This window comes from Microcaecilia unicolor, chromosome 1, assembly GCF_901765095.1.
Source record: "Microcaecilia unicolor chromosome 1, aMicUni1.1, whole genome shotgun sequence".
NCBI lineage: Eukaryota > Metazoa > Chordata > Amphibia > Gymnophiona > Siphonopidae > Microcaecilia > Microcaecilia unicolor.
Window position 1 is genome coordinate 15,717,296 of NC_044031.1, and position 13,319 is coordinate 15,730,614.

At 41.3% G+C, this 13,319-nt stretch overlaps 1 protein-coding gene across 1 annotated transcript; it reads left to right on the plus strand.

Annotated features, from left to right (window-relative positions):
• Positions 1 to 2,075: 2,075 nt before the first annotated feature.
• On the plus strand, positions 2,076 to 3,061 carry LOC115463209 (gastrula zinc finger protein XlCGF7.1-like). The gene is made up of 2 exons (XM_030193514.1): positions 2,076 to 2,182; positions 2,266 to 3,061. The coding sequence occupies exons 1-2, from the start codon at positions 2,076 to 2,078 to the stop codon at positions 3,014 to 3,016; spliced, it is 858 nt and encodes a 285-aa protein (XP_030049374.1). The 3' UTR covers positions 3,017 to 3,061.
• The last annotated feature ends 10,258 nt before the right edge of the window (positions 3,062 to 13,319 follow it).

The window sequence follows — 13,319 nt, forward strand, 5'->3', positions numbered from 1 at the left end:
CAATGTACACTCTTTTGCTTATTCTGCCTGTGGCAGTTGAAGGGGCAATAAATTTGAAATCTCGTTGGTTGTCAGGCGCCAATCGGCTTCCATATTCCTTGCGCGCACTTATGCGGAGTCTTTCCTGCAGAGGAGTGGTCTTGAACCATGCATATAAGCGAATCTTGCACTTATCAGTGGTGCGCTAAACCGAAGTTTGTCCCCATAGAAATTGATGGCGCCAAAAACGGGACCAAAGTACGGCATGCAGTTAAACAGAGCATGTGCCTTATCTGACGTGCACTTAAATAATGTGCACTGTATATATAAAATATGTACCTAGGTGGCTTTAGGTGGATTGTTTGTCCATTTACTGACTCATTATTGCTGCTTTTATGCCTATGATACGTTTGGATTGTAGCTTTGTTTTTTATGTCATTTAATGCTGTTTTTTTCTTTAGAAAAAGAGGAGCCTGAAAATAGTAATACAGAGAAGGTCAGTGAGAAGCCTGAAGGGGAAAAGATGTTATCAGAAAGAGAGAACGAGCAGGACTTATTCCTGTTCTGACTGGGGAGAAAAGGGAAACAATCAAAATAAACAAAAACCTTCACCAGGAGGCTCAGCACTGTGTGAAAACCAGTACCAGTAATCTCAAACAGACAGGGGAAGAGGAGAGAAACCAGACGAGAGATCAAAGCTGTTCCTGTGATCTTTGTGAGATATTCCTTAGCAATTCATGTCGATCTAAAATCACATCACAGATCTGATACTGAAGAGAGACCGTCTACATGTACGGACAGTGGAAAAAATGTCAGTGAAAAGAGAGAACTACAGGGACAACAGAAAACAATCATAAAAGAGAAACATTTTACAAGTTCTGAATGTGGGAAAGGTTTCAGTAGGAAGAAACAGCTAATGCAACCCAAGAAAACTAATAAAGAAACTACAATGTGTACAAGTACAGAACATGGGAAAGCTTTATCAATAAACAGACATTACAAAATACAAGAAAAACATCACTGGTGAGAGAATATCTTCATCTCCTGGATTGTGAGAAAAAGCTCCAACAAGGAAGAAAATTTTACAAAGAATGCAAAATTCCACCAAGGACAGAGATCAGTTCAAGTGCTGAATGTCAGAAAAGCTTTAGTCTAGAGGAAGCAGTCACAGATCATCAAAAACTCAAACGGGTGAGGAATCGGACACTTCTACTAAATCTGGAAAAAATATTTTGCAGGAAGGCAACACTCTCAAAATACCAGGAAATCAGAAATGAGAGATTATATAGTTGTGCTGACAGCAGTAAAAGTGCTTGTTGGGAAGGAAACCTCACAATGCACAAGAGACTTCATTCAGCAGTGAAACCATTTACATCTACTGAGCTTGGTAAAAGCTTCACTACAGACAGTCTCAGAGACCACCCGAAAACTGACACTGGAATGAAACCATTTACCTGTACTGACTGTAATAAAAGCTTCAGTCAGAAAGAACACTTCACAAAATGCAAGAGAATCCACACCAATGAGCTATTTCAATGTGAGTGTGGTAAAAGCTTTAGTGCGAGGGAACACTGACTATACAACAGAGAATTCCATGTAGGAGAGAAGCCATTTAAATGTAGTGAGTGTGGTAAAATCTTTAGTAGAAAGGAAAAATTGACCACACATCAGAGAATCCACACAGGTGAGAAACTATTTACATGTAGTGAGTGTGGTAAAGCTTTACTCAGAGGGAACACTGACCAAACACCAGAGACAACACACAGGAGAGAAACCATTTACATGTAGTGAGTGTGGTAAAAGCTTTATTGAGAAGGGAACACTGAAGAGACACCAGAGACAACACACGGGAGAGAAACCATTTACATGTAGTGAGTGTGGTAAAAGCTTTACTGAGAAGGGAGCACTGACCAATCACCAGAGAGTCCACACAGGAGAGAAACCATTACATGTAGTGAATGTGGTAAAAGCTTTATTGAGAAGGGAGCACTGACCATACACCAGAGAATCCACACAGGAGAGAAACTATTTACATGTATTGAGTGTGGTAAAAGCTTTAGTAAAAAGGGGAACACTGACCATACACCAGAGAATCCATGCAGGAGGAGAAGCCATTTAAATGTAGTGAGTGTGGTAAAATCTTTAGTAGAAAGGGATATTTGACTGTACACCACAGAATCCACACAGGAGAAAAGCCATTTAAATGTACTGAGTGTGGTAAAATCTTTACTAGAAAGGAAAATTGACTACACACCAGAGACTCCACACAGGAGAGAAACCATTTACATGTCGTGAGTGTGGTAAAAGCTTTATTGAGAAGGGAGCACTGAGCAGACACCAGAGACAACACACAGGAGAGAAACCATTTACATGTAGTGAGTGTGGTAAAAGCTTTACTGAGAAGGGAACACTAACCAATCACCTGAGAGTCCACACAGGAGATAAACCATTTCCATGTAGTGAGTGTAGCAAAAGCTTTAGTAGAAAGGGAAGACTGATCACACACCAGAAAATCCATACAGGAGAGAAGCCATATACATGTATTGAGTGTGGTAAAAGCTTTAGCGTAAATGGAAAGCTGACCATACACCAGAGAATCCACAGAGGAGAGAAGCCATTTAAATGTAGTGAGTGTGGTAAAATCTTTAGTAGAAAGGGATATCTGACTGTACACAACAGAATCCACACAGGAGAAAAGCCATTTAAATGTAGTGATTGTGGTGAAAGCTTTATTGAGAAGAGAACACTGAACAGACACCAGAGACAACACACAGGAGAGAAACCATTTATATGTGATGAGTGTGGTAAAAGCTTTACTGAGAAGGGAACACTGACCAAACACCAGAGATGCCACACAGGAGAGAAACCATTTACATGTAGTGAGTGTGGTAAAAGTTTCATTCAGAAAGCAAAACTTATAAGACACCAAAACAACCATTTAGGAGTGAAACCATTTTCATGCACTGAGTGTGGTAAAAGTTTTAATGAGAAGGGAGCACTGACCAAACACCAGAGAATCCACACAGGAGAGAAGTGATTTCTATGTTATTCATGGCAAAAGCTTTAGTAGAAAGCAAACTCTGACCACACACTTCAGAAAACCCACACAGGACTGAAATAACTACAGGTACTGAGTGTGGTAAAAGCTTCACTGGGAAATGAAAACATATAAGACACCAGAAAAATCCAATTACCCTGTGAATCGTATGGAGAGACAGAAGATCCTGAGGCAGGAACAAATGCAGTCCAAGAACAAGAACATGTGGCAGAAGAATCCAGGCCTATTTTCCATCATGTTGAGAGCTACAGGCTTCATCGAAAAGAATTTCCAACCACACCTGCATAGGCTGCCTGTACATGTTACATTTTATGAACCCCAAAAGGAAGCTCTCTATAGTATGATGGAAGTTCTACAGCGAATGTTAGCAGTAAACTTGAGATCCTACTCCACATACCCTGGCCTAGGAGTGAGGTTCATTCCTGTCATAGTATGCGGAAAACTAACTCATCTGGAGAAATTGCCATGAGTGAAACTATATGTATGTACTGAGTGTGGTAAAAACTTTAGCTAGAAGTGCACTAATTTAGAGCGTGTTAAATGCTCATGCCCATTATATTCCTAGGGGCATTTTAGCATTTGGCATGCGCTTAAATCCAGTAGTGCACCTTAGTAAAGGAACCCCTAAATGTATTAACCCCCCCCCCCCCCATTTACAAATCTGCCTGGCAATATAGATCCAGCCCATTCAAAGTGAATGGGCTGTGTCGGTATTACTACACCGACAGCTGCTAGCTCGGCTTTGTAAACGGGGGTAAGTGTGGTAAAGGCTTCAGCTAGAAAGTATACTTCACAGTGCAGAAGCCATTCAGGAGTGAAACCATGTACATGCACTGAATGTGGTAAAGCCTTCTTTCGGAATGCTCAAATAGAGTGGGAAAGATAAGTGTTACTCCAGGAAATGTACAGGGATCAAGCCCGGACACATCAAAGGTTAAGGAGAGAAGAACTGAAAACTATGGATGAGAGATTGGTAGCTGCAGCCCAGGACAGCGGATTATGGACTAGATGGTTCACAGCGAGTAGAGAAAAAACTGGTACAATCGACATGTCATAGCTGGCTGTGAAGTGCTGGTGGCAGAAATGTTTTATGCAGAAAGGCATAGCAAGGTGGCACATCTCATTCACTGACAACTCTGTAAAATCTTGAGTTTTTGTTTCTTTCCTTTGCTTATTTTCTATTTTTATTTTTTAGTGATTTTATTTAAACTGCCTAGAAGCATCACTGTGCAGTGGACTATTAAATTCTTATAAATATATTAAATTACAAGATAAGTGTACCGGAAAAGCATCGGAATCATGATCCCGAAAAAAAAATTGAGGAAAACAAAGAGGTTATGATAACCTGGAGTATCCCCATCCTGACCAATAAAAAACATTAACATTGATTATAGAGGTGTCAGTCCTGAGCGATTACTTTATGAATTGCATGGAGAGAGAGAAGATCCTCCAGTATCAAGAAATGCAGAGAGAAACCAAGAAAATGTGGCAATAAGCTATAGAATATTTCCCATCGCTTGATTGAAAGAAATGTTCAACACAGCTTGATAAGTTCCCCGTACATTCCCCCTTTACAGCTTGATAAGTTGCCCGTACATGCCCCCTTTTATCAAGCCATTCCAGAGGCTGTGTGTAATCCTGTCCCTTGCCCCTGGGGAGGGGAAAACACTTCAGCCCTAGAGGCTGTAATAAAAGAGACAATCAGACTTAGATTTAGGCGCAACCAGTAAAAATCTTTCTTGGTATCTCACTAAGCCAATACAAAATAATTGTTCTCTCTGGAGCAGGTTGTCACCCAGAAGCCAGATGCACAGACTGAATAACAAAACTGCTCAGCAAAAACCTTCCTAGCCATCTCATATATACTGTTGTAAGTTTCGTTTCTCCTAAATCATGTGATTTCTCCTAAACTAACTTGGGATCATATATGGATTTTCCTGTAATATTCTGTTATTTTTTATATGTATACATAAATGGCAATTTCCTACATTGTATCATCCTCTCCTCTTGTGTTCACATGCACACTTTGTGGCAATTGGCTAATTCCTTATCAGTAAAGCATGATCACAGTGTGGAAAACCAGCTAACAAATAAGTAGTATGAAACACCTGGTGTCCTTCCTCTCTGAACACATATTTCTGTTGGAACATCTTGGAGTCTGCAGAGTCCTCAGTCTCTCATCACCACCAAGGTTATATCCATGTGTATCTGCCATATATGGGCCGCATAACCTTAGTTCCTCGTAAGAGTCACCTTGACATGTAACATGTACTTTGCATTTACTGAGAAAGCACTGTAGCTTACATGGAGCTGCAGGAAGGAACTAAAAATATATTGACGACAGCAAAGCAAGGCATACTGAGGGCCAGCAGAGCCACATTACAGGCCTAGTATAGGAAGGAATATACAGCTTTGTTGGCATTACTGCGGCTTGATAAAAGGGGGCCTTAGTGACTCAGCTTTTAAAGGAAGGAACATGCCTGTTCAATTAGGTTATATTGTGTTAACCCCTTTATTGAAGGGAGCAACATTAGATTCTAAACAATGTTTAAATTATAGACCTGAGGCAGTATTTGGGATACAATTACAGGATTATTTACACGAGCATCATCAGCTGTATAGAGAGAGGTGTGACCAGCAGAAGAAAAGAGGTTTTTTTACCCCTGTATAAGGCGTTGGTGAGGCCCCACCTTGAGTATTGTGTTCAGTTTTGGAGGCCGTATCTTGCGAACGATGTTAAAAAATTTGAAGCAGTGCAAAGAAAAGCTACGAGAATGGTATGGGATTTGCGTTACAAGACGTATGAGGAGAGACTTGTTGACCTGAACATGTATACCCTGGAGGAAAGGAGAAACAGGGGTGATATGATACAGACGTTCAAATATTTGAAAGGCATTAATCCGCAAAATGAACCTTTTCCGGAGATGGGAAGGCAGTAGAACGAGAGGGCATGAAATGAGATTGAAGGGGGGCAGACTCAAGAAAAATGTCAGGAAGTATTTTTTCATGGAGAGAGTAGTGGATTCTTGGAATGCCCTCCCGAGGGAGGTGGTGGAAAAGAAAACGGTAACGGAATTCAAACATGCGTGGGATAAACATAAGGAATCCTGTTCAGAAGGAATGGATCCTTAGGAGCTTAGCCGAGATTGGGTGGTAGAGCCGGTGGGGGGAGGTGGGGCTGGTGGTTGGGAGGCAGGGATAGTGCCGGGCAGATTTATACGGTCTGTGCCAGAGCCGGTGGTGGGAGGTGGGGCTGGTGGTTTGGAGGCGGGGTAGTGCTGGGCAGACTTATATGGTCTGTGCCAGAGCCGGTGGTGGGAGGCGGGGCTGGTGGTTGGGAGCCGGGGATAGTGCTGGGCAGATTTATATGGTCTGTGCCAGAGCCGGTGGTGGGAGGCAGGACTGGTGGTTGGGAGGTGGGGAAAGTGCTGGGCAGACTTATACGGTCTGTGCCAGAGCCGGTGGTGGGAGGCGGGGCTGGTGGTTGGGAGGCGGGGATAGTGCTGGGCAGACTTATACGGTCTGTGCCCTGAAGAGGACAGGTACAAATCAAGGTAGGGTATACACAAAAAGTAGCAAATATGAGTTTATCTTGTTGGCAGACTGGATGGACCATGCAGGTCTTTTTCTGCCGTCATCTACTATGTTACAATGTATTAGATAGTTGGGTTTCCGCCTTGACTTTAGCACAGAAACAGTGCTATTAGCATTATTGACAGACCTAAGATGTAATTTAGACAAAGGCAGTTAGATCTGTCAGTGGCCTTTGCCTTAGTAAATCATGACACTCTTTTGATTTGATTATCTTATTTGGGAGTGTCAGATACTTTCTATAAGTGGTTTGCAGGGTTTTTGCAACACCATAATCTACAGGTAGCTTGGAATAGATCTCTTTCTTACTCATGGAATATTGACCAGGGTGTCCCTCAGGTTCCCCATTGTCCCCTATCCTAGTTAATGTCTACTTGAGTGAGTTCCATCAGTTATTGTCCTCGGCTGAGATAAATTACTTTTCTTATGCTGTTGATGTTGGTATTTCCTGTGATAATATACTTTTCAAGAGACTGTGTAATGGAAGTGAATTTTAAAGATTGTTTTTCAACTCTGTCTTTGACTGAAAGTAACTTTTCTTGTAAATACAAAAATAAGTTGGAATGCAGAAGATAAGACACAGCTCTAACTAATTTGGTATGTGAAGGGGAGGATGGCACTTATTTCCCAGGCTCAGCTTGGCCACCTGGACTTGGGAAAGGATGTGACCACGTTCCCATAGACCTAAGCAGAGAAGCATTCTGTAATTTTCCTTAGAAGCATTATGTAACTTTTCTTAGCTCTGGACATGAGCTAAGAGCCTAATAAAAAGGGAGGGCTTGTCACAGCAGAGTCGGGGTTCATCTGTGAGCAGATGTGCTGTGCAGAGGGTTTGTTCCTGGTTGTAAGGAGACTTTGAGCCTTCGCTGTAACGGACCTCTCGGCTGATGAGATAAGGGCCTGAGCTTCCTGACCAATGATGTTGTATGTATAGTTTCTTTCCTGGTCTAAGAACTCTTGGCATTGCTTAAATGTAGAGACCAGTGATGTAATGATTGTTTATACAGCTAATCATTGTATATGTCTTAACCATTGTATATATCCTAATCATTGTAGAATTTAGCTCCTCTAATAAAGGTTTTCATTTACTTATTATGAATCCAAAAGAATCCATGGTAATTATTGAGCAGTCTGTGTTAGTGAGACAGGCTGTAAATCCAATGCAGTTCAGACTGCCGCATTGATGACATCTTTCATCATATCTCTCGATGGATGCTAGTGAATAATTTAAAGATTTATCCCGGTAAAATTCATATTTTGTGGGTTGGGGGGCAAAGATGTGGTGATACCAGGCATGACAGTAAAATTGTCAGATGCTGAGATTTCACTTCAGACCGGTATCAAAATCTTGGGTGTAACACTGGACTCTACTTTGAGCATGAAAGCCCATATTAATAAAATTGTTCAGAAATCTTTTTTAAAACTCAAACATCTCTGTAGAATTAAGCCTTTTCTGGAACAATCACATTGAAGAACGGTATTGCAGGCTACAATAACCCATCAAGTAGACTACTGTAATATAGTCTTGCTTGGATTACCTGATTCTTCTATTCAGCGCTTAACAGCACGTGCAAAATGCAGCTGCCAAGTTGATTTGTGGAGGCAAATTCACTGACCACGCCATACTTTATTTGATTTAAATTGCACTGTCCTCCAGTTCAAGCTAGAATTCATTTTAAGCTGTTATTATTTTTTCACAAATTTTTACATGAGTTGGACCCCGAGTCCCTTTCTCATGGGGTTTCATTCTACTCCATTTCTAGTACTCTAAGTTCAGTGCAAGAAACGAGGTTGACGATTCCACGTTTGTTTGTTTATTTGTAGTAAGATAATTATCAGATATAGAACAATAATTGGTAGAGGAGCAGAGTTATGGAACAAATTACCTAAAGATATTAGAAATATTACATGCTGTACTACATTTAGAAAGGCTTTAAAAACGATTCTGTTTACTCAATATCTGAAGGATTTTGTAGTCTGATGTAGGTCTGTTGACTAAATGGATTCATTATTTATTCAATGGAATTTGTCCCATTTCCGATCTGACGAAGAAGGGCAACCTTCGAAAGCTAATCAAGAAATGTATTAAGTTATGTCCAATAAAAAAGGTATCATCTTATTTTCTTTTCCATGTTTTATTTTGTTTGATTTCTATTGATCCCATTGCTTACAATCTGTAATCTGCCTTGAGCCTTTTCAGGTAAAGCAGAAAGAAATGCCTACATTAGATTAGATGTGCAAAGTTGCCCCATAACTGAAACTATTTACATGTAGTAAATGTGGTATAGCTTTGATGAGAGGAGCAGCTTAATGGTTAGTTCAGCAGTCTTTGATCCTCCATTGTCCCTGGTACAGAAACTTAGATTCCGAGCCCTTTAAGGACAAAGAAACTACCTGCATATGAAATGTACAGCAGTTGCAATATAGAAATGATGAATTAGTAGGAAACCTCACTTTGCTTCAGAGAATCCTTTCAAAAGTAAAACCAAATGGTGAAACACATTTGGTAGACTAGTCCCTACATTTTTTGAAACAAGTCATCACAATCGAACTACAGATTACTAATACACCTATAATTACTTCTGTATTTGGAATGCTCTTGGGAGAAGATCCTGATTGGATTGTAAAATATGGGGAGTTGTGAATATATAAGTACATAAGTAATGCCACACTGGTAAAAGACCAAAGGTCCATTGAGCCCAGCATCCTGTCCACGACAGCGGCCAATCCAGGCCAAGGGCACCTGGCAAGCTTCCCAAACGTAGAAACATTCTACACATGTTATTCCTGGAATTGTGGATTTTTCCCAAGTCCATTTAGTAGCGGTTTATGGACTTGGCCTTTAGGAAACCGTCTAACCCCTTTTTAAACTCTGCTAAGCTAACCGCCTTCACCACGTTCTCCGGTAACGAATTCCAGAGTTTAATTACGCGTTGGGTGAAGAAACATTTTCTCTGATTTGTTTTAAATTTACTCCCCTGTAGTTTCATCGCATGCCCCCTAGTCCTAGTATTTTTGGAAAGCGTGAACAGACGCTTCACATCCACCTGTTATACTCCACTCATTATTTTATATACCTCTATCATGTCTCCCCTCGGCCGTCTCTTCTCCAAGCTGAAAAGCCCTAGCCTCCTTAGTCTTTCTTCATAGGGAAGTCGTCCCATCCCCGCTATCATTTTAGTCGCCCTTCGCTATACCTTTTCCAATTCCACTATATCTTTCTTGAGATGCGGCGACCAGTATTGAACGCAATACTCAAGGTGTGGTCGCACCATGGAGCGATACAACGGCATTATAACATCCTCACACCTGTTTTCCATACCTTTCCTAATAATACCCAACATTCTATTCGCTTTCCTAGCCGCAGCAGCACACTGAGCAAAAGGTTTCAGTGTATTATCGACGACAACACCCAGATCCCTTTCTTGGTCTGTAACTCCTAACATGGAACCTTGCATGACGTAGCTATAATTCGGGTTCTTTTTCCCCACATGCATCACCTTGCACTTGCTCACATTAAACGTCATCTGCCATTTAGCCGCCCAGTCTCCCAGTCTCGTAAGGTCCTTCTGTAATTTTTCGCAATCCTGTCGCGAGTTAACGACTTTGAATGACTTTGTGTCATCAGCAAATTTAATTACCTCGCTAGTTACTCCCATCTCTAAATCATTTATAAATATGTTAAAAAGCAGCGGTCCTAGCACAGACCCCTGAGGAACCCCACTAACTTCCCTTCTCCATTGTGAATACTGCCCATTTAACCCCACTCTCTGTTTCCTATCCTTCAACCAGTTTTTAATCCACAATAGGACATTTCCTCCTATCCCATGACCCTCCAATTTCCTCTGTAGCCTTTCATGAGGTACCTTGTCAAACGCCTTTTGAAAATCCAGATACACAATATCAATCGGGATCATAGGCATGTTTTGGATGTGGACTGGTCCCCCTTTCTTCTGCTCTATGGGAACACTAAATTTTAGTAAGACTCATTTTAATGGTAGTGTTTCTCTGTTTGATCACCTGGGACACCACCACCCAAGTTGGAGGACCCACCGGTTCTTGTCTTCCATCCCCAGGAGAGGTCAAGAGAATAAAACACAAATTGAGTATTAATGTAAGCAAACACCAGTGCGGAGCAGCTCCTGTACCCACTTAACAGCAGTGGACTTTCTCAGGAATGGCTCAAATTAGGCTTCAGACTTCTTCCTTTCATTGGTTGGTGATCAATTGACACATCATCATTACTCTTCAGAAATCATGACTCATTGGAAAATGAACTTGTTGATGAAAGTTACAGCACAGCCATGTAAGACATTTCAAGGTACGAGATATGTCAGCAGTTGACCATCTGTTCTATTATCAATGGTCGTAAAGATTTATCACTACCTAATAAAAGGAGCTCATTGTGAACACTATCCACCCTAAAAGGTTGTTTTGTAGCTGTATATGAAGAATTGTGATATTGAATAAATAAGTGTATGTTTGTGTGTCTAGTCGTGCATCCAAAGGTTATATAATCCTTTCAAAGAAATCCAATTAATCGTTTAACTTATTAGTGGAACATAACCACAGAGGCATGTTATGTTCACATTTTCAATATGGTAATACTAGGGCCCAGCTAAGGAACAGATTATTTTGAGTTAGTATTGAATGGACCAAACTTGCATTCCTTACGCCATCACCATCCAGCGGGATAGGCAGTGTCTTAAAAGATGGAGGATAAAGGAGTTTTTTTTGCATTTATATCACACATTATCCTAAGCAAAGTCAGGTTCAATGTGGCTTACATTTGAAAATACAGGGAGACAATAACAGAATTAAGTTATATCATGGGAGCAAGTACATGGATATGTCTGAATCATTTAACAAAGATGAGATTACCCAGCTGGCCATTTAAAAGTCTGTCCTTTAGTGATGCCACATGTTCAGAAATCATAGCCATAAGTATAGACAGTTATTGAAATATTTTCAAATGTATTACACCAGAATATGCATTCATACATACATTACACATCAGCAATAGTGCTCACTTGAATGAATTCTATCAATTAATACCACTATGGCACTTTAAACTTTTCAACACAGTCTTATTGATGAATATAATAATCTTGACTTCAGATTTCAATCTGAAAGATTTGAAATCTGAAGTCAAGATTATTATATTCATCAATAAGACTGTGTTGAAAAGTTTAAAGTGCCATAGAGGGGCATAATTGAACAGAAACGCCTATCTCCATGGGCGTTTATCTCCGAGAACGGGTCCGTGAAGGGGCGGAGTGAACCGTATGTTCAAAAAAAAAATAGACGCCCATGGTTTATTCGCCAAGGTGTGAGCTGGGCGTTTTTGCTTTTCACCGATAATGGAAAATGAAAGCGCCCAGCTCAAAAACGAATACATCCAAGGCATTTGTTCGTGGGAGGGGCCAGGATTCATAGTGCACTGGTCCCCCTCACATGCCAGGACACCAACCGGGCACCCTAGGGGGCACTTTTACAAAAACAAAAAAAAAGGTAAAAGAGCTCCCAGGTGCATAGCACCCTTCCCTTGGGTGTTGAGCCCCCCAAATCCCCCTCAAAACCCACTGCCCACAAGTCTACACCAGTACTATAGCCCTAAGGGGTGAAGGGGGGCACCTACATGTGGGTACAGGGGGTTTGGGGGGGTTGGACGACTAGTAGCATTAAGCAGCACAATTGTAACAGGTAGGGGGGGATGGGCCTGGGTCCACCTGCCTGACGTCCACTGCACCCCCTAACAACTGCTCCAGGGACCTGCATACTGCTGCTTGGGAGGAGGGTATGACATTTGAGGGTGAAAGTAAAAAGTTGTGAAACATCATTTGTTGTGGTGGGAGGGGGTTAGTGACCACTGGGGGAGTCAGGGGAGGTCATCCCCGACTCCCTCTGGGGGTCATCTGGTCATTTAGGGCATTTTTTGGGGCCTTATTCGTCAAAAAACAGGGTCCAGGAAAAGTGCCCTAAATTCTAGCTACAAACGCATCCATTATCGGCGAAGGGCGCCCATCTCTGTTCGGGTGATAACCACGCCCCAGTTCCGCCTTCACCACGCCTCCGACACTCCCCCGTCAACTTTGTCCGCATCCGCGATGGAGTGCAGTTGAAAGCGTCCAAAGGTCGGCTTTCGATTATGCCGCTTTATTTGTTTTTGTGAGAAGAACGCCCATCTCCCGATTTAGGTCGGAACTTGGGCGTTATTCTCGTTCGATTATAAGCTGGATAGTGGTATTAAATGATAGAATTCATGCATACATTGCAAAATTAAACAACAACTTCTGCAGAGTACATCCAATACTTCATTTGTATTTTCTCATTTCCATCTTCAAACATTCCAGATATACAGATCAGCAGGTCCCAAAGCAGTCCAAAACAAAGAAAGTCAGAAACAACACAGCTTATATCTAATTGTTCCACAACCCTTAGTCACCTTTGGGTTTAAAAAGCAAAACCATGTGCATGTAAGGACTGGATAAACGAATTAAAACAAAGTTAAAGCAAATGCCCTTAATATGTAATACTTGGTATCAATAATGAAGCAGTGATGAAATATTCACATAGCAAGCAGCTTGAGCCAACAGATTTCTTTTCCATTGAACATAATTAACTTTGTATGAACTTGTTGAACTGGACAATGTTGGCATATTTAGACTGCCTCTGGACAGAACTTCTGGAT

Bases quoted from the DNA above. Each gene is read 5' to 3' on its own strand.
- LOC115463209 (XM_030193514.1), top strand. From the start codon at position 2,076: ATGCAGGAGGAGAAGCCATTTAAATGTAGTGAGTGTGGTAAAATCTTT. The intron at 2,183-2,265 runs ATGTACTGAGTG...GAAACCATTTAC, and splicing joins ACAGGAGAAAAGCCATTTAA to ATGTCGTGAGTGTGGTAAAA.